Below are 24672 nucleotides of genomic sequence, written 5' to 3'. Positions count from 1 at the left end.
TGGGCGGGGTTCCTGTGTGGGGGATGTGCAGAGAGAGTGGGTGGGGTTCGTGTGGGGGATGTGCAGAGAGAGTGGGCGGGGTTTCTGTGGGGGATGTGCAGAGTGGGTGGGGTTCCTGTGGGTATGTTAGAAAGAGTGGGCGGAGTTCGTGTGGGGGATGTGCAGAGAGAGTGGGCGGGGTTCCTGTGTGGGGGATGTGCAGAGAGAGTGGGCGGGGTTCCTGTGGGGGATGTGCAGAGAGAGTGGGCGGGGTTTGTGTGGGGGATGTGCAGAGAGAGTGGGTGGGGTTCCTGTGGGGGATGTGCAGAGAGAGTGGGCGGGGTTTGTGTGGGGGATGTGCAGAGAGAGTGGGTGGGGTTCCTGTGGGGGATGTGCAGAGAGAGTGGGCGGGGTTTGTGTGGGGGATGTGCAGAGAGAGTGGGTGGGGTTCCTGTGGGGGATGTGCAGAGTGGGTGGGGTTCGTGTGGGGGATGTGCAGAGAGAGTGGGCGGGGTTCCTGTGGGGGATGTGCAGAGAGAGTGGGCGGGGTTTGTGTGGGGGATGTGCAGAGAGAGTGGGTGGGGTTCCTGTGGGGGATGTGCAGAGTGGGTGGGGTTCGTGTGGGGGATGTGCAGAGAGTGGGTGGGGTTCGTGTGGGGGATGTGCAGAGAGAGTGGGTGGGGTTCCTGTGGGGGATGTGCAGAGAGAGTGGGTGGGGTTCGTGTGGGGGATGTGCAGAGTGTGGGCGGGGTTCGTGTGGGGGGTGTGCAGAGTGTGGGTGGGGTTCGTGTGGGGGATGGGCAGAGAGTGAGTGGGGTTCCTGTGGGGGATGTGCAGAGATAGTGGGGGGGCTCGTTTGGGGGTTGTGCAGAGAGAGTGGGCGGGGTTACTGTGGGGGATGTGCAGAGAGTGGGCGGGGTTTCTGTGGGGGATGTGCAGAGTGGGTGGGGTTCCTGTGGGTATGTTAGAAAGAGTGGGCGGAGTTCGTGTGGGGGATGTGCAGAGAGAGTGGGTGGGTTTCGTGTGGGGGATGTGCAGAGGGAGTGGGTGGGGTTCGTGTGGGGGATGTGCAGAGGGAGTGGATGGGTTTCGTGTGGGGGACGTGCAGAGAGAGTGGGTGAGGTTCCTGTGGGGGATGTGCAGAGAGAGTGGGTGGGGTTCGTTTGGGGGATGTGCAGAGGGAGTGGATGGGTTTCGTGTGGGGGATGTGCAGAGTGGGTGGGGTTCGTGTGGGGGATTTGCAGAGTGGGTGGGGTTCGTGTGGCGGATGTGCAGAGAGAGTGGGTGGGGTTCGTGTGGGGGATGTGCAGAGAGAGTGGGTGGGGTTCGTGTGGGGGATGTGCAGAGAGTGGGTGGGGTTCCTGTGGGGATGAGCAGAGATAGTGGGTGGGGTTCGTGTGGGGGATGTGCAGAGAGTGGGTGGGGTTCGTGTGGGGGATGTGCAGAAAGTGGGCGAGGTTGGTGTGGGGGATGTGCAGAAAGTGGGCGAGGTTGGTGTGGGGGATGTGCAGAGAGAGTGGGTGGGGTTCGTGTGGGGGATGTGCAGAGAGTGGGTGGGGTTCTTGTGGGGGATGTGCAGAGAGAGTGGGAGGGGTTCGTGTGGGGGTGTGCAGAGAGTGGGAGGGGTTCGTGTGGGGGATGTGCAGAGAGAGTGGGTGGAGTTCGTGTAGGGGATGTGCAGAGAGTGGGTGGAGTTCCTGTGGGGGATGTGCAGGGAGAGTGGGTGGGGTTCGTGGGGTGGTGTGCAGAGAGTGGGTGGAGTTCGTGTGGGGGTGTGCAGAGAGTGGGTGGAGTTCGTGTGGGGGTGTGCAGAGAGTGGGTGGGGTTCGTGTGGGGGATGGGCAGAGTGTGGGTGGGGTTCGTGTGGGGGATGTGCAGAGAGAGTGGGCGAGGTTGGTGTGGGGATGTGCAGAGAGAGTGGGTGGGGTTCGTGTGGGGGATGTGCAGAGAGAGTGGGCGGGGTTCGTGTGGGGGATGTGCAGAGAGAGTGGGCGGGGTTCGTGTGGGGGATGTGCAGAGAGTGGGTGGGGTTCGTGTGGGGGATGTGCAGAGAGAGTGGGCGGGGTTCGTGTGGGGGATGTGCAGAGAGAGTGGGTGGGGTTCGTGTGGGGGTGTGCAGAGAGTGGGAGGGGTTCGTCTGGGGGATGTGCAGAGAGTGGGTGGGGTTCGTGTGGGGGTGTGCAGAGAGTGGGTGGGGTTCGTGTGGGGGTGTGCAGAGAGTGGGTGGGGTTCGTGTGGGGGTGTGCAGAGAGTGGGTGGGGTTCGTGTGGGGGATGTGCAGAGAGTGGGTGGGGTTCGTGTGGGGGTGTGCAGAGAGTGGGTGGGGTTCGTGTGGGGGTGTGCAGAGAGTGGGTGGGGTTCGTGTGGGGGATGTGCAGAGAGTGGGCGGGGTTCCAGTGGGGGATGTGCAGAGAGAGTGGGTGGGGTTCCTGTGGGGGATGTACAGAGAGAGTGGGTGGGGTTCGTGTGGGGGATGTGCAGAGAGAGTGGGTGGGGTTACTGTGGGGGATGTGCAGAGAGTGGGCGGGGTTACTGTGGGGGATGTGCCGAGAGTGGTCGGGGTTTCTGTGCGGGATTTGCCAAGAGTGGGCGGGGTCCTTGTGGGTGATGTGCAGAGAGTGTGGGTGGGGTTCGTGTGGGGGATGTGCAGAGAGTGTGGGTGGGGTTCGTGTGGGGGATGTGCAGAGAGTGTGGGTGGGGTTCGTGTGGGGGATGTGCAGAGAGTGGGCGGGGTTTCTGTGGGGATGTGCAGAGAGTGGGCGGGGTTACTGTGGGGGATGTGCTGAATTGGCGGGGTTACTGTGGGGGGATTGCAGAATGGGCGGGGTTACTGTGGGGGGATTGCAGAATGGGCGGGGTTACTTTGGGGGATGTGCAGAGAAAGTGGGCGGGGTTCCTGTGGGGGATGTGCAGAGAGAGTGGGTGGGGTTCGTGTGGGGGATGTGCAGAGAGAGTGGGTGGGGTTCGTGTGGGGGATGTGCAGAGAGTGGGTGGGGTTCGTGTGGGGGATGTACAGAGAGAGTGGGCGGGGTTTCGTGTGGGGGATGTGCAGAGAGTGGGTGGGGTTACTGTGGGGGTTGTACAGAGAGAGTGGGTGGGGTTTCGTGTGGGGGATGTGCAGAGAATGGGCGGAGTTTGTGTGGGGGTTGTACAGAGTGGGCGGGGTTCCTGTGTGGGATGTGCAGAGAGAGTGGGTGGGGTTCCTGTGGGTGATGTGCAGAGAGAGTGAGTGGGGTTCCTGTGTGGGATGTGCAGAGAGAGTGGGTGGGGTTCCTGTGTGGGATGTGCAGAGAGAGTGGGTGGGGTTCCTGTGGGGGATGTGCAGAGAGTGGGTGGGGTTTCGTGCGGGGGATGTGCAGAGAGTGGGTGGGGTTCGTGTGTCGGATGTGCTGAGAGTGGGCGGGGTTCGTGTGGGGGATGTGCAGAGAGAGTGGGCGAGGTTGGTGTGGGGGATGTGCTGAGAGTGGGCGGGGTTCGTGTGGGGGATGTGCATAGAGTGGGTGGGGTTTCGTGTGGGGGATGTGCAGAGAGAGTGGGTGGGGTTCGTGTGGGGGATGTGCAGAGAGAGTGGGTGGGGTTCGTGTGGGGAATGTGCAGAGAGTGGGCGGGGTTTCTGTGGGGGATGTGCAGAGAGTGGGCGGGGTTCGTGTGGGGAATGTGCAGAGAGTGGGTGGGGTTCCTGTGGGTATGTTAGAAAGAGTGGGCAGAGTTTGTGTGGGGGATGTGCAGAGAGAGTGGGTGGGGTTACTGTGGGGGATGTGCAGAGAGAGTGGGCGGAGTTCGTGTGGGGGATGTGCAGAGAGAGTGGATGGGTTTCGTGTGGGGGATGTGCAGAGGGAGTGGATGGGTTTCGTGTGGGGGATGTGCAGAGAGAGTGGGTGAGGTTCCTGTGGGGGATGTGCAGAGAGAGTGGGTGGGTTTCGTGTGGGGGATGTGCAGAGGGAGTGGATGGGTTTCGTGTGGGGGATGTGCAGAGAGAGTGGGTGAGGTTCCTGTGGGGGATGTGCAGAGAGAGTGGGTGGGGTTCGTTTGGGGGATGTGCAGAGAGAGTGGGTGGGGTTCGTGTGGGGGATGTGCAGAGAGAGTGGGTGGGGTTCGTTTGGGGGATGTGCAGAGAGAGTGGGTGGGGTTCGTGTGGGGGATGTGCAGAGGGAGTGGATGGGTTTCGTGTGGGGGATGTGCAGAGTGTGGCTGGGGTTCGTGTGGGGTATTTGCAGAGTGGTTGGGGTTCGTGTGGGGGATGTGCAGAGAGAGTGGGTGGGGTTCGTGTGGGGGATGTGCAGAGAGAGTGGGTGGGGTTCGTGTGGGGGATGTGCAGAGAGTGGGTGGGGTTCCTGTGGGGATGAGCAGAGATAGTGGGTGGGGTTACTGTGGGGGATGTGCAGAGAGAGTGGGCGGAGTTCGTGTGGGGGATGTGCAGAGAGAGTGGGTGGGGTTCGTGTGGGGGATGTGCAGAGAGTGGGTGGGGTTCCTGTGGGGATGAGCAGAGATAGTGGGTGGGGTTACTGTGGGGGATGTGCAGAGAGTGGGTGGGGTTTGTGTGGGGGATGTGCAGAGAGAGCGGGTGGGGTTCGTGTGGGGGATGTGCAGAGAGTGGGTGGGGTTCGTGTGGGGGATGTGCAGTGTGTGGGCAGGGTTCGTGTGGGGGTTGTGCGGAGATAGGGTGTGTGGTTCTTGTGGGGAATGTGCAGAGAGTGGGCGGGGTTTCTGTGGGGGATGTGCAGAGTGGGCGGGGTTCGTGTGGGGGAAGTGCAGAGAGTGGGTGGGGTTACTGTGGGGGATGTGCAGAGAGTGGGTGGGGTTCGTGTGGGGGTGTGCAGAGAGTGGGCGGGGTTCCTGTGGGGGTGTGCAGAGAGTGGGCGGGGTTCGTGTGGGGGTGTGCAGAGAGTGGGTGGGGTTACTGTGGGGGATGTGCAGAGAGTTGGTGGGGTTCGTGTGGAGGATGTGCAGAGAGTGGGCGGGGTTCCTGTGGGGGTTGTACAGAGAGTGGGTGGAGTTCGTGTAGGGGATGTGCAGAGAGAGTGGGAGGGGTTCGTGTGGGGGATGTGCAGAGAGAGCGGGTGGAGTTCGTGTAGGGGATGTGCAGAGAGTGGGTGGAGTTCGTGTGGGGGTGTGCAGAGAGTGGGTGGAGTTCGTGTGGGGGTGTGCAGAGAGTGGGTGGGGTTCGTGTGGGGGATGGGCAGAGTGTGGGTGGGGTTCGTGTGGGGAATGGGCAAAGTGTGAGTGGGGTTCATGTGGGGATGTGCAGAGATAGTGTGGGGGCTCGTTTGGGGGATGTTAAGAGAGAGTGGGTGGAGTTCGTGTAGGGGATGTGCAGAGAGTGGGTGGAGTTCGTGTAGGGGATGTGCAGAGAGAGTGGGCGAGGTTGGTGTGGGGGATGTGCAGAGAGTGGGTGGGGTTCGTGTGGGGGATGTGCAGAGAGAGTGGGTGGGGTTCCTGTGGGGGATGTGCAGAGAGTGGGCGGGGTTCGTGTGGGGGATGTGCAGAGAAAGTGGGTGGGGTTCGTGTGGGGGATGTGCAGAGAGAGTGGGTGGGGTTCGTGTGGGGGATGTGCAGAGAGTGGGTGGGGTTACTGTGGGGGTTGTACAGAGAGAGTGGGTGGGGTTTCGTGTGGGGGATGTGCAGAGAATGGGCGGAGTTTGTGTGGGGGTTGTACAGAGTGGGCGGGGTTCCTGTGTGGGATGTGCAGAGAGAGTGGGTGGGGTTCCTGTGGGTGATGTGCAGAGAGAGTGGGCGAGGTTGGTGTGGGGATGTGCAGAGAGAGTGGGTGGGGTTCCTGTGTGGGATGTGCAGAGAGAGTGGGTGGGGTTCCTGTGGGGGATGTGCAGAGAGTGGGTGGGGTTTCGTGCGGGGGATGTGCAGAGAGTGGGTGGGGTTCGTGTGTCGGATGTGCTGAGAGTGGGCGGGGTTCGTGTGGGGGATGTGCAGAGAGAGTGGGTGGGGTTCGTGTGGGGGATGTGCATAGAGTGGGTGGGGTTTCGTGTGGGGGATGTGCAGAGAGAGTGGGTGGGGTTCGTGTGGGGGATGTGCAGAGAGAGTGGGTGGGGTTCGTGTGGGGAATGTGCAGAGAGTGGGCGGGGTTTCTGTGGGGGATGTGCAGAGAGTGGGCGGGGTTCGTGTGGGGAATGCGCAGAGAGTGGGTGGGGTTCCTGTGGGTATGTTAGAAAGAGTGGGCAGAGTTTGTGTGGGGGATGTGCAGAGAGAGTGGGTGGGGTTACTGTGGGGGATGTGCAGAGAGAGTGGGCGGAGTTCGTGTGGGGGATGTGCAGAGAGAGTGGATGGGTTTCGTGTGGGGGATGTGCAGAGGGAGTGGATGGGTTTCGTGTGGGGGATGTGCAGAGAGAGTGGGTGAGGTTCCTGTGGGGGATGTGCAGAGAGAGTGGGTGGGGTTCGTTTGGGGGATGTGCAGAGAGAGTGGGTGGGGTTCGTGTGGGGGATGTGCAGAGAGAGTGGGTGGGGTTCGTTTGGGGGATGTGCAGAGAGAGTGGGTGGGGTTCGTGTGGGGGATGTGCAGAGGGAGTGGATGGGTTTCGTGTGGGGGATGTGCAGAGTGTGGCTGGGGTTCGTGTGGGGTATTTGCAGAGTGGTTGGGGTTCGTGTGGGGGATGTGCAGAGAGAGTGGGTGGGGTTCGTGTGGGGGATGTGCAGAGAGTGGGTGGGGTTCCTGTGGGGATGAGCAGAGATAGTGGGTGGGGTTCGTGTGGGGGTGTGCAGAGAGTGGGTGGGGTTACTGTGGGGGATGTGCAGAGAGTTGGTGGGGTTCGTGTGGAGGATGTGCAGAGAGTGGGCGGGGTTCCTGTGGGGGTTGTACAGAGAGTGGGTGGAGTTCGTGTAGGGGATGTGCAGAGAGAGTGGGAGGGGTTCGTGTGGGGGATGTGCAGAGAGAGCGGGTGGAGTTCGTGTAGGGGATGTGCAGAGAGTGGGTGGAGTTCGTGTGGGGGTGTGCAGAGAGTGGGTGGAGTTCGTGTGGGGGTGTGCAGAGAGTGGGTGGGGTTCGTGTGGGGGCTGGGCAGTGTGTGGGTGGGGTTCGTGTGGGGAATGGGCAAAGAGTGAGTGGGGTTCATGTGGGGATGTGCAGAGATAGTGTGGGGGCTCGTTTGGGGGATGTTAAGAGAGAGTGGGTGGAGTTCGTGTAGGGGATGTGCAGAGAGTGGGTGGAGTTCGTGTAGGGGATGTGCAGAGAGAGTGGGCGAGGTTGGTGTGGGGGATGTGCAGAGAGTGGGTGGGGTTCGTGTGGGGGATGTGCAGAGAGAGTGGGTGGGGTTCCTGTGGGGGATGTGCAGAGAGTGGGTGGGGTTCGTGTGGGGGATGTGCAGAGAAAGTGGGTGGGGTTCGTGTGGGGGATGTGCAGAGAAAGTGGGTGGGGTTCGTGTGGGGGATGTGCAGAGAGAGTGGGTGGGGTTCGTGTGGGGGATGTGCAGAGTGTGGGCGGGGTTCGTGTGGCGGGTGTGCAGAGTGTGGGTGGGGTTCGTGTGGGGGGTGTGCAGAGAGTGGGTGGGGTTCGTGTGGGGGATGGGCAGAGAGTGAGTGGGGTTCCTGTGGGGGATGTGCAGAGATAGTGGGGGGGCTCGTTTGGGGGATGTGCAGAGAGAGTGGGCGGGGTTACTGTGGGGGATGTGCAGAGAGTGGGCGGGATTTCTGTGGGGGATGTGCAGAGTGGGTGGGGTTCCTGTGGGTATGTTAGAAAGAGTGGGCGGAGTTCGTGTGGGGGATGTGCAGAGAGAGTGGGTGGGTTTCGTGTGGGGGATGTGCAGAGGGAGTGGATGGGTTTCGTGTGGGGGACATGCAGAGAGAGTGGGTGAGGTTCCTGTGGGGGATGTGCAGAGAGAGTGGGTGGGGTTCGTTTGGGGGATGTGCAGAGGGAGTGGATGGGTTTCGTGTGGGGGATGTGCAGAGTGGGTGGGGTTCGTGTGGGGTATTTGCAGAGTGGGTGGGGTTCGTGTGGGGGATGTGCAGAGAGTGGGCGGAGTTCGTGTAGGGGATGTGCAGAGAGAGTGGGCGAGGTTGGTGTGGGGGATGTGCAGAGAGAGTGGGCGGGGTTCGTGTGGGGGATGTGCAGAGAGTGGGTGGGGTTCGTGTGGGGGATGTGCAGAGAGAGTGGGCGGGGTTCGTGTGGGGGATGTGCAGAGAGAGTGGGTGGGGTTCGTGTGGGGGATGTGCAGAGAGTGGGTGGGGTTCCTGTGGGGATGAGCAGAGATAGTGGGTGGGGTTCGTGTGGGGGACGTGCAGAGAGTGGGTGGGGTTCGTGTGGGGGATGTGCAGAGAGAGCGGGTGGGGTTCGTGTGGGGGATGTGCAGAGAGTGGGTGGGGTTCGTGTGGGGGATGTGCAGAGTGTGGGCGGGGTTCGTGTGGTGGTTGTGCGGAGATAGGGTGTGTGGTTCTTGTGGGGAATGTGCAGAGAGTGGGCGGGGTTTCTGTGGGGGATGTGCAGAGTGGGCGGGGTTCGTGTGGGGGAAGTGCAGAGAGTGGGTGGGGTTACTGTGGGGGATGTGCAGAGAGTTGGTGGGGTTCTTGTGGGGAATGTGCAGAGAGTGGGTGGGGTTACTGTGGGGGATGTGCAGAGAGTGGGTGGGGTTCGTGTGGGGGATGTGCAGAAAGTGGGCGAGGTTGGTGTGGGGGATGTGCAGAGAGAGTGGGTGGGGTTCGTGTGGGGGATGTGCAGAGAGTGGGTGGGGTTCTTGTGGGGGATGTGCAGAGAGAGTGGGTGGGGTTCGTGTGGGGGTGTGCAGAGAGTGGGAGGGGTTCGTGTGGGGGATGTGCAGAGAGAGTGGGTGGAGTTCGTGTAGGGGATGTGCAGAGAGTGGGTGGAGTTCCTTTGGGGGATGTGCAGGGAGAGTGGGTGGGGTTCGTGTGGTGGTGTGCAGAGAGTGGGTGGAGTTCGTGTGGGGGTGTGCAGAGAGTGGGTGGAGTTCGTGTGGGGGTGTGCAGAGAGTGGGTGGGGTTCGTGTGGGGGATGGGCAGAGTGTGGGTGGGGTTCGTGTGGGGGATGGGCAGAGAGTGGGCGAGGTTGGTGTGGGGATGTGCAGAGAGAGTGGGTGGGGTTCGTGTGGGGGATGGGCAGAGTGTGGGTGGGGTTCGTGTGGGGGATGAGCAGAGAGTGGGCGAGGTTGGTGTGGGGATGTGCAGAGAGAGTGGGTGGGGTTCGTGTGGGGGATGTGCAGAGAGAGTGGGCGAGGTTGGTGTGGGGGATGTGCAGAGAGAGTGGGCGGGGTTCGTGTGGGGGATGTGCAGAGAGTGGGTGGGGTTCGTGTGGGGGATGTGCAGAGAGTGGGCGGAGTTCGTGTAGGGGATGTGCAGAGAGAGTGGGCGAGGTTGGTGTGGGGGATGTGCAGAGAGAGTGGTCGGGGTTCGTGTGGGGGATGTGCAGAGAGTGGGTGGGGTTCGTGTGGGGGATGTGCAGAGAGAGTGGGCGGGGTTCGTGTGGGGGATGTGCAGAGAGAGTGGGTGGGGTTCGTGTGGGGGTGTGCAGAGAGTGGGAGGGGTTCGTGTGGGGGATGTGCAGAGAGTGGGTGGGGTTCGTGTGGGGGTGTGCAGAGAGTGGGTGGGGTTCGTGTGGGGGTGTGCAGAGAGTGGGTGGGGTTCGTGTGGGGGTGTGCAGAGAGTGGGTGGGGTTCGTGTGGGGGATGTGCAGAGAGTGGGTGGGGTTCGTGTGGGGGATGTGCAGAGAGAGTGGGTGGGGTTCGTGTGGTGGTGTTCAGAGAGAGTGGGTGGGGTTCGTGTGGGGGTGTGCAGAGTGTGGGTGGGGTTCGTGTGGGGGATGTGCAGAGAGTGGGTGGGGTTCGTGTGGGGGATGTGCAGAGAGTGGGTGGGGTTTCAGTGGGGATGTGCAGAGAGAGTGGGTGGGGTTCCTTGTGGGGGATGTACAGAGAGTGTGGGTGGGGTTCGTGTGGGGATGTGCAGAGAGAGTGGGTGGGGTTACTGTGGGGGATGTGCAGAGAGTGGGCGGGGTTACTGTGGGGGATGTGCCGAGAGTGGGCGGGGTTTCTGTGCGGGATTTGCCGAGAGTGGGCGGGGTCCTTGTGGGTGATGTGCAGAGAGTGTGGGTGGGGTTCGTGTGGGGGATGTGCAGAGAGTGGGCGGGGTTACTGTGGGGGATGTGCTGAATTGGCGGGGTTACTGTGGGGGGATTGCAGAATGGGCGGGGTTACTGTGGGGGGATTGCAGAATGGGCGGGGTTACTTTGGGGGATGTGCAGAGAAAGTGGGCGGGGTTCCTGTGGGGGATGTGCAGAGAGAGTGGGTGGGGTTCGTGTGGGGGATGTGCAGAGAGAGTGGGTGGGGTTCGTGTGGGGTATGTGCAGAGAGTGGGTGGGGTTCGTGTGGGGGATGTACAGAGAGAGTGGGCGGGGTTTCGTGTGGGGGATGTGCAGAGAGTGGGTGGGGTTACTGTGGGGGTTGTACAGAGAGAGTGGGTGGGGTTTCGTGTGGGGGATGTGCAGAGAATGGGCGGAGTTTGTGTGGGGGATGTGCAGAGAGAGTGGGCGAGGTTGGTGTGGGGGATGTGCACAGAGTGGGTGGGGTTCGTGTGGGGGATGTGCAGAGAGAGTGGGTGGGGTTCCTGTGGGGGATGTGCAGAGAGTGGGTGGGGTTCGTGTGGGGGATGTGCAGAGAAAGTGGGTGGGGTTCGTGTGGGGGATGTGCAGAGAAAGTGGGTGGGGTTCGTGTGGGGGATGTGCAGAGAGAGTGGGTGGGGTTCGTGTGGGGGATGTGCAGAGTGTGGGCGGGGTTCGTGTGGGGGGTGTGCAGAGTGTGGGTGGGGTTCGTGTGGGGGATGGGCAGAGAGTGAGTGGGGTTCCTGTGGGGGATGTGCAGAGATAGTGGGGGGGCTCGTTTGGGGGATGTGCAGAGAGAGTGGGCGGGGTTACTGTGGGGGATGTGCAGAGAGTGGGCGGGGTTTCTGTGGGGGATGTGCAGAGTGGGTGGGGTTCCTGTGGGTATGTTAGAAAGAGTGGGCGGAGTTCGTGTGGGGGATGTGCAGAGAGAGTGGGTGGGTTTCGTGTGGGGGATGTGCAGAGGGAGTGGATGGGTTTCGTGTGGGGGACGTGCAGAGAGAGTGGGTGAGGTTCCTGTGGGGGATGTGCAGAGAGAGTGGGTGGGGTTCGTTTGGGGGATGTGCAGAGGGAGTGGATGGGTTTCGTGTGGGGGATGTGCAGAGTGGGTGGGGTTCGTGTGGGGTATTTGCAGAGTGGGTGGGGTTCGTGTGGCGGATGTGCAGAGAGAGTGGGTGGGGTTCGTGTGGGGGATGTGCAGAGAGTGGGTGGGGTTCCTGTGGAGATGAGCAGAGATAGTGGGTGGGGTTCGTGTGGGGGATGTGCAGAGAGTGGGTGGGGTTCGTGTGGGGGATGTGCAGAGAGAGCGGGTGGGGTTCGTGTGGGGGATGTGCAGAGAGTGGGTGGGGTTCGTGTGGGGGATGTGCAGAGTGTGGGCGGGGTTCGTGTGGTGGTTGTGCGGAGATAGGGTGTGTGGTTCTTGTGGGGAATGTGCAGAGAGTGGGCGGGGTTTCTGTGGGGGATGTGCAGAGTGGGCGGGGTTCGTGTGGGGGAAGTGCAGAGAGTGGGTGGGGTTACTGTGGGGGTTGTGCAGAGAGTGGGTGGGGTTCTTGTGGGGAATGTGCAGAGAGTGGGTGGGGTTCGTGTGGGGGATGTGCAGAAAGTGGGCGAGGTTGGTGTGGGGGATGTGCAGAGAGAGTGGGTGGGGTTCGTGTGGGGGATGTGCAGAGAGTGGGCGAGGTTGGTGTGGGGGATGTGCAGAGAGAGTGGGTGGGGTTCGTGTGGGGGATGTGCAGAGAGTGGGTGGGGTTCTTGTGGGGGATGTGCAGAGAGAGTGGGAGGGGTTCGTGTGGGGGATGTGCAGAGAGAGTGGGTGGGGTTCGTGTGGGGGTGTGCAGAGAGTGGGAGGGGTTCGTGTGGGGGGAGGGTGTTGGGGGATGTGCAGAGAGAGTGGGTGGAGTTCGTGTGGGGGTGTGCAGAGAGTGGGTGGGGTTCGTGTGGGGGATGGGCAGAGTGTGGGTGGGGTTCGTGTGGGGGATGAGCAGAGAGTGGGCGAGGTTGGTGTGGGGATGTGCAGAGAGAGTGGATGGGTTTCGTGTGGGGGATGTGCAGAGAGAGTGGGTGAGGTTCGTGTGGGGGATGTGCAGAGGGAGTGGATGGGTTTCGTGTGGGGGATGTGCAGAGAGAGTGGGTGAGGTTCCTGTGGGGGATGTGCAGAGAGAGTGGGTGGGGTTCGTTTGGGGGATGTGCAGAGAGAGTGGGTGGGGTTCGTGTGGGGGATGTGCAGAGAGAGTGGGTGGGGTTCGTTTGGGGGATGTGCAGAGAGAGTGGGTGGGGTTCGTGTGGGGGATGTGCAGAGGGAGTGGATGGGTTTCGTGTGGGGGATGTGCAGAGTGTGGCTGGGGTTCGTGTGGGGTATTTGCAGAGTGGTTGGGGTTCGTGTGGGGGATGTGCAGAGAGAGTGGGTGGGGTTCGTGTGGGGGATGTGCAGAGAGAGTGGGTGGGGTTCGTGTGGGGGATGTGCAGAGAGTGGGTGGGGTTCCTGTGGGGATGAGCAGAGATAGTGGGTGGGGTTACTGTGGGGGATGTGCAGAGAGTGGGTGGGGTTCGTGTGGGGGATGTGCAGAGAGAGTGGGCGAGGTTGGTGTGGGGGATGTGCAGAGAGAGTGGGCGGGGTTCGTGTGGGGGATGTGCAGAGAGTGGGTGGGGTTCGTGTGGGGGATGTGCAGAGAGAGTGGGCGGGGTTCCTGTGTGGGATGTGCAGAGAGAGTGGGTGGGGTTCCTGTGGGGGATGTGCAGAGAGTGGGTGGGGTTTCGTGCGGGGGATGTGCAGAGAGTGGGTGGGGTTCGTGTGTCGGATGTGCTGAGAGTGGGCGGGGTTCGTGTGGGGGATGTGCATAGAGTGGGTGGGGTTTCGTGTGGGGGATGTGCAGAGAGAGTGGGTGGGGTTTCTGTGGGGGATGTGCAGAGTGGGTGGGGTTCCTGTGGGTATGTTAGAAAGAGTGGGCGGAGTTCGTGTGGGGGATGTGCAGAGAGAGTGGGTGGGTTTCGTGTGGGGGATGTGCAGAGGGAGTGGATGGGTTTCGTGTGGGGGACGTGCAGAGAGAGTGGGTGAGGTTCCTGTGGGGGATGTGCAGAGAGAGTGGGTGGGGTTCGTTTGGGGGATGTGCAGAGGGAGTGGATGGGTTTCGTGTGGGGGATGTGCAGAGTGGGTGGGGTTCGTGTGGGGTATTTGCAGAGTGGGTGGGGTTCGTGTGGCGGATGTGCAGAGAGAGTGGGTGGGGTTCGTGTGGGGGATGTGCAGAGAGAGTGGGTGGGGTTCGTGTGGGGGATGTGCAGAGAGTGGGTGGGGTTCCTGTGGGGATGAGCAGAGATAGTGGGTGGGGTTCGTGTGGGGGATGTGCAGAGAGTGGGTGGGGTTCGTGTGGGGGATGTGCAGAGAGAGCGGGTGGGGTTCGTGTGGGGGATGTGCAGAGAGTGGGTGGGGTTCGTGTGGGGGATGTGCAGAGTGTGGGCGGGGTTCGTGTGGTGGTTGTGCGGAGATAGGGTGTGTGGTTCTTGTGGGGAATGTGCAGAGAGTGGGCGGGGTTTCTGTGGGGGATGTGCAGAGTGGGCGGGGTTCGTGTGGGGGAAGTGCAGAGAGTGGGTGGGGTTACTGTGGGGGTTGTGCAGAGAGTGGGTGGGGTTCTTGTGGGGAATGTGCAGAGAGTGGGTGGGGTTCGTGTGGGGGATGTGCAGAAAGTGGGCGAGGTTGGTGTGGGGGATGTGCAGAGAGAGTGGGTGGGGTTCGTGTGGGGGATGTGCAGAGAGTGGGTGGGGTTCTTGTGGGGGATGTGCAGAGAGAGTGGGAGGGGTTCGTGTGGGGGATGTGCAGAGAGAGTGGGTGGGGTTCGTGTGGGGGTGTGCAGAGAGTGGGAGGGGTTCGTGTGGGGGATGTGCAGAGAGAGTGGGTGGAGTTCGTGTGGGGGTGTGCAGAGAGTGGGTGGGGTTCGTGTGGGGGATGGGCAGAGTGTGGGTGGGGTTCGTGTGGGGGATGAGCAGAGAGTGGGCGAGGTTGGTGTGGGGATGTGCAGAGAGAGTGGGTGGGGTTCGTGTGGGGGATGTGCAGAGAAAGTGGGCGAGGTTGGTGTGGGGGATGTGCAGAGAGAGTGGGCGGGGTTCGTGTGGGGGATGTGCAGAGAGTGGGTGGGGTTCGTGTGGGGGATGTGCAGAGAGTGGGCGGAGTTCGTGTAGGGGATGTGCAGAGAGAGTGGGCGAGGTTGGTGTGGGGGATGTGCAGAGAGAGTGGATGGGTTTCGTGTGGGGGATGTGCAGAGAGAGTGGGTGAGGTTCGTGTGGGGGATGTGCAGAGGGAGTGGATGGGTTTCGTGTGGGGGATGTGCAGAGAGAGTGGGTGAGGTTCCTGTGGGGGATGTGCAGAGAGAGTGGGTGGGGTTCGTTTGGGGGATGTGCAGAGAGAGTGGGTGGGATTCGTGTGGGGGATGTGCTGAGAGTGGGCGGGGTTCGTGTGGGGGATGTGCATAGAGTGGGTGGGGTTTCGTGTGGGGGATGTGCAGAGAGAGTGGGTGGGGTTTCTGTGGGGGATGTGCAGAGTGGGTGGGGTTCCTGTGGGTATGTTAGAAAGAGTGGGCGGAGTTCGTGTGGGGGATGTGCAGAGAGAGTGGGTGGGTTTCGTGTGGGGGATGTGCAGAGGGAGTGGATGGGTTTCGTGTGGGGGACGTGCAGAGAGAGTGGGTGAGGTTCCTGTGGGGGATGTGCAGAGAGAGTGGGTGGGGTTCGTTTGGGGGATGTGCAGAGGGAGTGGATGGGTTTCGTGTGGGGGATGTGCAGAGTGGGTGGGGTTCGTGTGGGGTATTTGCAGAGTGGGTGGGGTTCGTGTGGCGGATGTGCAGAGAGAGTGGGTGGGGTTCGTGTGGGGGATGTGCAGAGAGAGTGGGTGGGGTTCGTGTGGGGGATGTGCAGAGAGTGGGTGGGGTTCCTGTGGGGATGAGCAGAGATAGTGGGTGGGGTTCGTGTGGGGGATGTGCAGAGAGTGGGTGGGGTTCGTGTGGGGGATGTGCAGAGAGAGCGGGTGGGGTTCGTGTGGGGGATGTGCAGAGAGTGGGTGGGGTTCGTGTGGGGGATGTGCAGAGTGTGGGCGGGGTTCGTGTGGTGGTTGTGCGGAGATAGGGTGTGTGGTTCTTGTGGGGAATGTGCAGAGAGTGGGCGGGGTTTCTGTGGGGGATGTGCAGAGTGGGCGGGGTTCGTGTGGGGGAAGTGCAGAGAGTGGGTGGGGTTACTGTGGGGGTTGTGCAGAGAGTGGGTGGGGTTCTTGTGGGGAATGTGCAGAGAGTGGGTGGGGTTCGTGTGGGGGATGTGCAGAAAGTGGGCGAGGTTGGTGTGGGGGATGTGCAGAGAGAGTGGGTGGGGTTCGTGTGGGGGATGTGCAGAGAGTGGGTGGGGTTCTTGTGGGGGATGTGCAGAGAGAGTGGGAGGGGTTCGTGTGGGGGATGTGCAGAGAGAGTGGGTGGGGTTCGTGTGGGGGTGTGCAGAGAGTGGGAGGGGTTCGTGTGGGGGATGTGCAGAGAGAGTGGGTGGAGTTCGTGTGGGGGTGTGCAGAGAGTGGGTGGGGTTCGTGTGGGGGATGGGCAGAGTGTGGGTGGGGTTCGTGTGGGGGATGAGCAGAGAGTGGGCGAGGTTGGTGTGGGGATGTGCAGAGAGAGTGGGTGGGGTTCGTGTGGGGGATGTGCAGAGAAAGTGGGCGAGGTTGGTGTGGGGGATGTGCAGAGAGAGTGGGCGGGGTTCGTGTGGGGGATGTGCAGAGAGTGGGTGGGGTTCGTGTGGGGGATGTGCAGAGAGTGGGCGGAGTTCGTGTAGGGGATGTGCAGAGAGAGTGGGCGAGGTTGGTGTGGGGGATGTGCAGAGAGAGTGGATGGGTTTCGTGTGGGGGATGTGCAGAGAGAGTGGGTGAGGTTCGTGTGGGGGATGTGCAGAGGGAGTGGATGGGTTTCGTGTGGGGGATGTGCAGAGAGAGTGGGTGAGGTTCCTGTGGGGGATGTGCAGAGAGAGTGGGTGGGGTTCGTTTGGGGGATGTGCAGAGAGAGTGGGTGGGATTCGTGTGGGGGATGTGCAGAGAGAGTGGGTGGGGTTCGTTTGGGGGATGTGCAGAGAGAGTGGGTGGGGTTCGTGTGGGGGATGTGCAGAGGGAGTGGATGGGTTTCGTGTGGGGGATGTGCAGAGTGTGGCTGGGGTTCGTGTGGGGTATTTGCAGAGTGGTTGGGGTTCGTGTGGGGGATGTGCAGAGAGAGTGGGTGGGGTTCGTGTGGGGGATGTGCAGAGAGAGTGGGTGGGGTTCGTGTGGGGGATGTGCAGAGAGTGGGTGGGGTTCCTGTGGGGATGAGCAGAGATAGTGGGTGGGGTTACTGTGGGGGATGTGCAGAGAGTGGGTGGGGTTTGTGTGGGGGATGTGCAGAGAGAGCGGGTGGGGTTCGTGTGGGGGATGTGCAGAGAGTGGGTGGGGTTCGTGTGGGGGATGTGCAGTGTGTGGGCAGGGTTCGTGTGGGGGTTGTGCGGAGATAGGGTGTGTGGTTCTTGTGGGGAATGTGCAGAGAGTGGGCGGGGTTTCTGTGGGGGATGTGCAGAGTGGGCGGGGTTCGTGTGGGGGAAGTGCAGAGAGTGGGTGGGGTTACTGTGGGGGATGTGCAGAGAGTGGGTGGGGTTCGTGTGGGGGATGTGCAGAGAGTGGGTGGGGTTCGTGTGGGGGTGTGCAGAGAGTGGGCGGGGTTCGTGTGGGGGTGTGCAGAGAGTGGGTGGGGTTACTGTGGGGGATGTGCAGAGAGTTGGTGGGGTTCGTGTGGAGGATGTGCAGAGAGTGGGCGGGGTTCCTGTGGGGGTTGTACAGAGAGTGGGTGGAGTTCGTGTAGGGGATGTGCAGAGAGAGTGGGAGGGGTTCGTGTGGGGGATGTGCAGAGAGAGCGGGTGGAGTTCGTGTTGGGGATGTGCAGAGAGTGGGCGGGGTTCCTGTGGGGGTTGTACAGAGAGTGGGTGGAGTTCGTGTAGGGGATGTGCAGAGAGAGTGGGAGGGGTTCGTGTGGGGGATGTGCAGAGAGAGTGGGAGGGGTTCGTGTGGGGGTGTGCAGAGAGAGCGGGTGGAGTTCGTGTAGGGGATGTGCAGAGAGTGGGTGGAGTTCGTGTGGGGGTGTGCAGAGAGTGGGTGGAGTTCGTGTGGGGGTGTGCAGAGAGTGGGTGGGGTTCGTGTGGGGGATGGGCAGAGTGTGGGTGGGGTTCGTGTGGGGAATGGGCAAAGAGTGAGTGGGGTTCATGTGGGGATGTGCAGAGATAGTGTGGGGGCTCGTTTGGGGGATGTTAAGAGAGAGTGGGTGGAGTTCGTGTAGGGGATGTGCAGAGAGTGGGTGGAGTTCGTGTAGGGGATGTGCAGAGAGAGTGGGCGAGGTTGGTGTGGGGGATGTGCAGAGAGTGGGTGGGGTTCGTGTGGGGGATGTGCAGAGAGAGTGGGTGGGGTTCCTGTGGGGGATGTGCAGAGAGTGGGCGGGGTTCGTGTGGGGGATGTGCAGAGAGAGTGGGTGGGGTTCGTGTGGGGGATGTGCAGAGAGTGGGTGGGGTTCGTGTGGGGGATGTGCAGAGAGTGGGTGGGTTTCCTGTGGGGATGAGCAGAGATAGTGGGTGGGGTTACTGTGGGGGATGTGCAGAGAGTGGGTGGGGTTTGTGTGGGGGATGTGCAGAGAGAGCGGGTGGGGTTCGTGTGGGGGATGTGCAGAGAGTGGGTGGGGTTCGTGTGGGGGATGTGCAGTGTGTGGGCAGGGTTCGTGTGGGGGTTGTGCGGAGATAGGGTGTGTGGTTCTTGTGGGGAATGTGCAGAGAGTGGGCGGGGTTTCTGTGGGGGATGTGCAGAGTGGGCGGGGTTCGTGTGGGGGAAGTGCAGAGAGTGGGTGGGGTTACTGTGGGGGATGTGCAGAGAGTGGGTGGGGTTCGTGTGGGGGTGTGCAGAGAGTGGGCGGGGTTCCTGTGGGGGTGTGCAGAGAGTGGGCGGGGTTCGTGTGGGGGTGTGCAGAGAGTGGGTGGGGTTACTGTGGGGGATGTGCAGAGAGTTGGTGGGGTTCGTGTGGAGGATGTGCAGAGAGTGGGCGGGGTTCCTGTGGGGGTTGTACAGAGAGTGGGTGGAGTTCGTGTAGGGGATGTGCAGAGAGAGTGGGAGGGGTTCGTGTGGGGGATGTGCAGAGAGAGCGGGTGGAGTTCGTGTAGGGGATGTGCAGAGAGTGGGCGGGGTTCCTGTGGGGGTTGTACAGAGAGTGGGTGGAGTTCGTGTAGGGGATGTGCAGAGAGAGTGGGAGGGGTTCGTGTGGGGGATGTGCAGAGAGAGTGGGAGGGGTTCGTGTGGGGGTGTGCAGAGAGAGCGGGTGGAGTTCGTGTAGGGGATGTGCAGAGAGTGGGTGGAGTTCGTGTGGGGGTGTGCAGAGAGTGGGTGGAGTTCGTGTGGGGGTGTGCAGAGAGTGGGTGGGGTTCGTGTGGGGGATGGGCAGAGTGTGGGTGGGGTTCGTGTGGGGAATGGGCAAAGAGTGAGTGGGGTTCATGTGGGGATGTGCAGAGATAGTGTGGGGGCTCGTTTGGGGGATGTTAAGAGAGAGTGGGTGGAGTTCGTGTAGGGGATGTGCAGAGAGTGGGTGGAGTTCGTGTAGGGGATGTGCAGAGAGAGTGGGCGAGGTTGGTGTGGGGGATGTGCAGAGAGTGGGTGGGGTTCGTGTGGGGGATGTGCAGAGAGAGTGGGTGGGGTTCCTGTGGGGGATGTGCAGAGAGTGGGCGGGGTTCGTGTGGGGGATGTGCAGAGAGAGTGGGTGGGGTTCGTGTGGGGGATGTGCAGAGAGAGTGGGTGGGGTTCGTGTGGGGGATGTGCAGAGTGTGGGCGGGGTTCGTGTGGGGGATGTGCAGAGAGTGGGTGGGGTTCGTGTGGGGGTGTGCAGAGAGTGGGTGGGGTTCGTGTGGGGGTGTGCAGAGAGTGGGTGGAGTTCGTGTGGGGGTGTGCAGAGAGTGGGTGGGGTTCGTGTGGGGGATGGGCAGAGTGTGGGTGGGGTTCTTGTGGGGAATGGGCAAAGAGTGAGTGGGGTTCATGTGGGGATGTGCAGAGATAGTGTGGGGGCTCGTTTGGGGGATGTTAAGAGAGAGTGGGTGGAGTTCGTGTAGGGGATGTGCAGAGAGTGGGTGGAGTTCGTGTAGGGGATGTGCAGAGAGAGTGGGCGAGGTTGGTGTGGGGGATGTGCAGAGAGAGTGGGCGGGGTTCGTGTGGGGGATGTGCAGAGAGTGGGTGGGGTTCGTGTGGGGGATGTGCAGAGAGTGGGTGGGGTTCGTGTGGGGGTGTGCAGAGAGTGGGTGGGGTTCGTGTGGGGGTGTGCAGAGAGTGGGTGGGGTTCGTGTGGGGGTGTGCAGAGAGTGGGTGGGGTTCGTGTGGGGGTGTGCAGAGAGTGGGCGGGGTTCGTGTGGGGGATGTGCAGAGAGTGGGTGGGGTTCGTGTGGGGGATGTGCAGAGAGTGAGTGGGGTTACTGTGGGGGGTGTGCAGAGAGTGGGTGGGGTTCGTGTGGGGGATGTGCAGAGAGTGGGCGGGGTTCCAGTGGGGGATGTGCAGAGAGAGTGTGTGGGGTTCCTGTGGGGGATGTACAGAGAGAGTGGGTGGGGTTCGTGTGGGGGATGTGCCGAGAGTGGGCGGGGTTACTGTGGGGGATGTGCCGAGATTGGCGGGGTTTCTGTGCGGGATTTGCCGAGAGTGGGCGGGGTCCTTGTGGGTGATGTGCAGAGAGTGTGGGTGGGGTTCGTGTGGGGGATGTGCAGAGAGTGGGTGGGGTTCGTGTGGGGGATGTGCAGAGAGAGTGGGCGGGGTTTCTGTGGGGATGTGCAGAGAGTGGGCGGGGTTACTGTGGGGGATGTGCTGAATGGGCGGGGTTACTGTGGGGGGATTGCAGAATGGGCGGGGTTACTGTGGGGGGATTGCAGAATGGGCGGGGTTACTTTGGGGGATGTGCAGAGAAAGTGGGCGGGGTTCCTGTGGGGGATGTGCAGAGAGTGGGTGAGGTTCGGTAGGGGATGTGCAGAGAGTGGGTGGGGTTCGTGTGGGGGATGTGCAGAGAGTGGGCGGGGTTCGGTAGGGGATGTGTAGAGAGTGGGCGGGGTTTCGTGTGGGGGATGTGCAGAGAGTGGGTGGGGTTCGTGTGGGGGATGTACAGAGAGAGTGGGCGGGGTTTCGTGTGGGGGATGTGCAGAGAGTGGGCGGGGTTTCGTGTGGGGGATGTGCAGAGAATGGGCGGAGTTTGTGTGGGGGTTGTACAGAGTGGGCGGGGTTCCTGTGTGGGATGTGCAGAGAGAGTGGGTGGGGTTCCTGTGGGGGATGTTCAGAGAGAGTGAGTGGGGTTCCTGTGGGGGATGTGCAGAGAGTGGGTGAGGTTCGGTAGGGGATGTGCAGAGAGTGGGTGGGGTTCGTTTTGGGGATGTGCAGAGAGAGTGGGTGGGGTTCCTGTGGGGGATGTGCAGAGAGAGTGGGTGGGGTTCCTGTGGGGGATGTGCAGAGAGAGTGGGTGGGGTTCCTGTGGGGGATGTGCAGAGAGAGTGGGTGGGGTTACTGTGGGGGATGTGCAGCGAGTGAGCGGGGTTACTGTGGGGGATGTGCAGAGAGCGGGCGAGGTTTGTGTGGGGGATTTGCAGAGTGGGTGGGGCTCGTGTGGGGGAAGTGCAGAGAGAGTGGGTGGGGTTCCTGTGGGGAATGTACAGAGAGAGTGGGTGGGGTTCGTGTGGGGGATGTGCAGAGAGAGTGGGTGGGGTTCGTGTGGGGGATGTGCAGAGAGAGTGGGTGGGGTTCGTGTGGGGGATGTGCAGAGAGAGTGGGTGGGGTTACTGTGGGGGATGTGCAGAGAGTGAGCGGGGTTCGTGTGGGGGATGTGCAGAGAGTGGGCGGAGTTCATGTGGGTGATGTGCAGAGAGTGGGCGGGGTTCGTGGGTGGGGTTCATGTGGGTGATGCCCTCATCCAATTTTCAAATCTGCCCACACAGAATTTACTGCATATTTCAGCCCAGCTTGTCCACACCAGTGTTTATGCTCCATCTGATTTGCCTCTCACTGCTCTAATTGTCACCCTATCAGCATATCCTTCTACTCCTTTCTCCCTTGAATATTTAACTTTCCCTTTAAAACATTTGTGCCAATCATTTCAACTACTCTTTGGTGGCAAACTCCAAAATCTCACCATCTTTTGGGTAAAGATGTTTCTCCTGAATTCCCCATTGGATTCATTCGTGACTATCATATTTATGGTCACCACCGAATTTAATATCACCACCGTCAACACCTCTTTGTCCTTGTGTCTATGACATCTTTTGGTTATCTCCACTTATCACTGGCCCTCTATCCAGCTCTACCTGTCCCACCCCCACCTTAAAGCAGCTTATATTTCACCTCTTTTCTATTTTTTCTTAGTTCTGTTGAAGAGTCATACGGACTCTAAACATTAACTGTGTTCCTCTCCGCAGATGCTGCCAGACCTGCTGAGTTTTTCTAAGTATTTTTGTTTTTGTTTTGGATTTCCAGCTTCCGCAGTTTTTTGCTTTTATATATATTGTTTTAGACTCTCAGAAGCGAATCTGTCTCCAGTAGGGAGCCTAGAATGAGGGGTCATTGATACAAGGTTAAATGTAAGAGATTTGAAACAGGGTCAGGAGAGATGTCTTTACTAAGAATTGTGAGGCTGTGGGATTCACTTTCAGTGTTAATTAGAAATCTGCCAACCCACTAATACAGGTGAGATTCACAGCATATTATGGCTTTAACAGCAACAACCGTCAATTGGGGAAATTCTTCTCTAATATCTATTGCTCAGGCAAAATGCTCCCCATAACGTCTTCAGGTTTTGCTGTGTGCCCCGAGGTGTACAAACACTGGGGGCTGAATTTTGCTGTTGGTGAGCAGAGGGCAGGGCCCACTCGCCAATGCGTAAAATGATGTGGGATGATGTCAGGGGGAACCCTCTACGTCATTCCGCCCCATTTAAATTTTCAGGAAGGTGGGGGCACAGCAGAATCAGCTGTGGGCCCGCCGACCTGTCAATGGCCAATTGAGGCCACTGACAGGATCATTTACATAATTAAAGGACCTGCCCGTCCAACCTTAAGGTCAGCGGGCAGGCCAGGAGCCCCGGTGGGGAATAGAGAAAACATGAAACCTCATCCACTGGCGGGATGAGGTTTCATGTCAGGATTTAAAAAGTTTAATAAAGTTTTAGTGAAATTTATGAACATGTCCCATCTCATGTGACATTGTCACATGAGGGGGACATGTTAAGGAATTTTCTTTCTATTCTTACTGTTTTTACAACTGTCTGTGATCTCCCTGGGGCTGCACTTAGCCTCAGGGAGATGTGCGTTCTATCGTGCGCATGCGTGAAAGAGCCCGCTCTCGCATTTCGGGAATACCCCCCTGCCCGCACAGGAAGGGCATAGCGCTTCCCGCCGGACATCACGCTGGGCAGGCCTTAATTGGCCCACCCACGCAAAATGGTGGTGGGATCCGCTTCTCTGGTGGGGATCGGCCTTTTGCCCAGCAGAGATTGGGTCAGGCCCACCCGCCCGACAGGCAGAAAATTCTGCCCTACGTGTCTGTACATTCTAAGAGGTTTGTTTATGGAAAGGGCCGCATCCTTTAGCTATTCACAAAGTGATGCCAAAGTACATGGAATTTTCAGACCTTAATGTTGTTGTTGGTGCCACTGCACCACAGATGGAATTTCTTCCTTGGATTTAAAGAACCATCACTACACTGACCGGTATCTACTAATTTTGTTTCTTAGGCAATGATCTAGCAAGGGTGTTACGCTGGGGACCTGGTTACAGTGGTGAAGACCCCTTCTCCATTCTGGTTGCAGTTGATGAAGCAGAAGAGGTCCTTATGGATCGTTGGACAATCCTTCTTGATGCCCAAGAAGTTATTGATGGCACAGAAAATGGTGTCCCTGAGCTGGAGCCTCCAAAGGTATTCGTGGCAAAATATAATTGAAATAGAAGCTGGTATGAGGGTCACAGTAGTATGTTAATAATCAAATTGGAGTTTGATGGATCAGAAAGACTGAAGGCTTCTGCCTGAAGGCTTGATTCAGACCCCAGATCTGCGGGGAGAGAAGTTCTGTTGAAAGGTCATTGATATGAAACTTTTCTTCTTAACTGTTTCCTTCTCCATAGACGCTGCCTGACCTATTGTGTGTTTCTAGAATTTTCTGTTTGTTGATATGTGTTCAGGATTTCACCCCTGGGTTGCCAAATGTGGTCTGTGCAAAAATTACAAAATAATTAGTTTTATTAGAATCTTTTGAGCTGAAATGTGATATGGTGGCTGAATGATTAAATCAACAGAAGTTCGCAGGAGTCTTGGGGTAGAGACCCTCAGTTAGTAGAAGCCCTTTTCATTTGCATTGTAGAATTTGATATCATAGTGAAACAGAGTGATGGACAATTTTTTTCAAAGTAACTTCGTTGTGATTTCAGAAAATTTGCATATCTTTCTAAAAAATTGCAGAACTATGTGAATTATCAAGATATTTACATTATCTTGAATTCTGGTTAATTAAATTATTTAACTATTTAGTTCTTTTTGAAGTGTCTACACTGACTGCATCAGACAAATTACATTATTTTGTGTCTAAAGGAAAGTTGAATATGCTACAGTGCTAATTAGAAGAAAAAGTGTAGAGTGACCTGTATGAACTCACACTGTTGACCATGGAATGATCATGGAAAGAGCCAGTGGTGCTAGATTTTTGGATATTACAATTAATTAGGGAAAGCTTTTCAGAGAGTCGCACACTTGCAAAGAGCCAAATGACCACCTTCTGTGCTGTATGATTTTATTTGGTGTTAGTAGGCTCTGGAAATGTTTGGCTTACTTCCATCTTGCCAGCAGGAGTTCCTAAAGCACAAGGATCAATGCTGGGGCCTTAACTATTTACAATTTATATCAAAGACTTGGTTGAAGGGAGGCAGGTAAGAAAGCAAGTTGTGAGGAGGATACAAAGAGTCTGCAAAGGGATATATATAGGTTAAGTGATTGGCAGGTGGAATATAATGTAGGAAATTGTGGGTAGGAACTTTGGTAGGAAAAATAGGAATGCAAAATACCGGGTCATCAAACCATTGTGAAACTAATTAGTTGCAAGTTTAGAGATGCTTGTTCTACTTGATCAGAACATCTTTTTATTGTTGGCAGATTGTACAAATGAACAATTATTGTGGAATTGGAATTGATGCTGAGCTGAGCCTCGACTTCCATCAAGCAAGGGAAGAGGATCCTGACAAGTTCAACAGCAGGTCAATCATCTCATTTACAGTTTTCATTGTAGGAAAATTAAGCTAGCTAGAAATGTAAAAATGGATAGCAGGAGTACCTACAGGCGTTTAAGCAGGAAAAGAATACTCCAGATGTGGTCTCACCAGTGTCCTGTACAACAGAAGAATAACCTCCCTACTTTTGTAATCAATTCCCCTCACAATAAACGATAATTTTCTATTATCTTTCCTAATTAACTTTCGGTACCTGCACACTGGGACACCCAGATTCCTCTGAATCTCAGAGCTCTGCAATCTCTCACCATTTAGATAATATGTTTCTTTTTTATTCTTCTTGCTAAAATGGACAATTTCACATTTGCCAGATCTTTGCCCACTCACTGAACCTATCTAT

At 58.9% G+C, this 24672-nt stretch overlaps 1 protein-coding gene across 1 annotated transcript in view; it reads left to right on the top strand.

Moving 5' to 3' along the window:
- Positions 1 to 24672, top strand: part of LOC121280181 (diacylglycerol kinase theta) — a 197539-nt gene that overhangs the window by 146171 nt on the left and 26696 nt on the right. The window contains exons 18-19 of the mRNA XM_041191910.1: positions 22790 to 22971; positions 24199 to 24299. Of these exons, the coding sequence (XP_041047844.1) occupies positions 22790 to 22971; positions 24199 to 24299 (283 nt within the window). The remainder of the gene's footprint in view (positions 1 to 22789; positions 22972 to 24198; positions 24300 to 24672) is intronic.

This window comes from Carcharodon carcharias, chromosome 1 (genome assembly GCF_017639515.1).
Source record: "Carcharodon carcharias isolate sCarCar2 chromosome 1, sCarCar2.pri, whole genome shotgun sequence".
In the NCBI taxonomy this organism is placed as follows: Eukaryota; Metazoa; Chordata; class Chondrichthyes; order Lamniformes; family Lamnidae; genus Carcharodon; species Carcharodon carcharias.
This window is presented reverse-complemented; position numbering and strand designations above follow the sequence as displayed.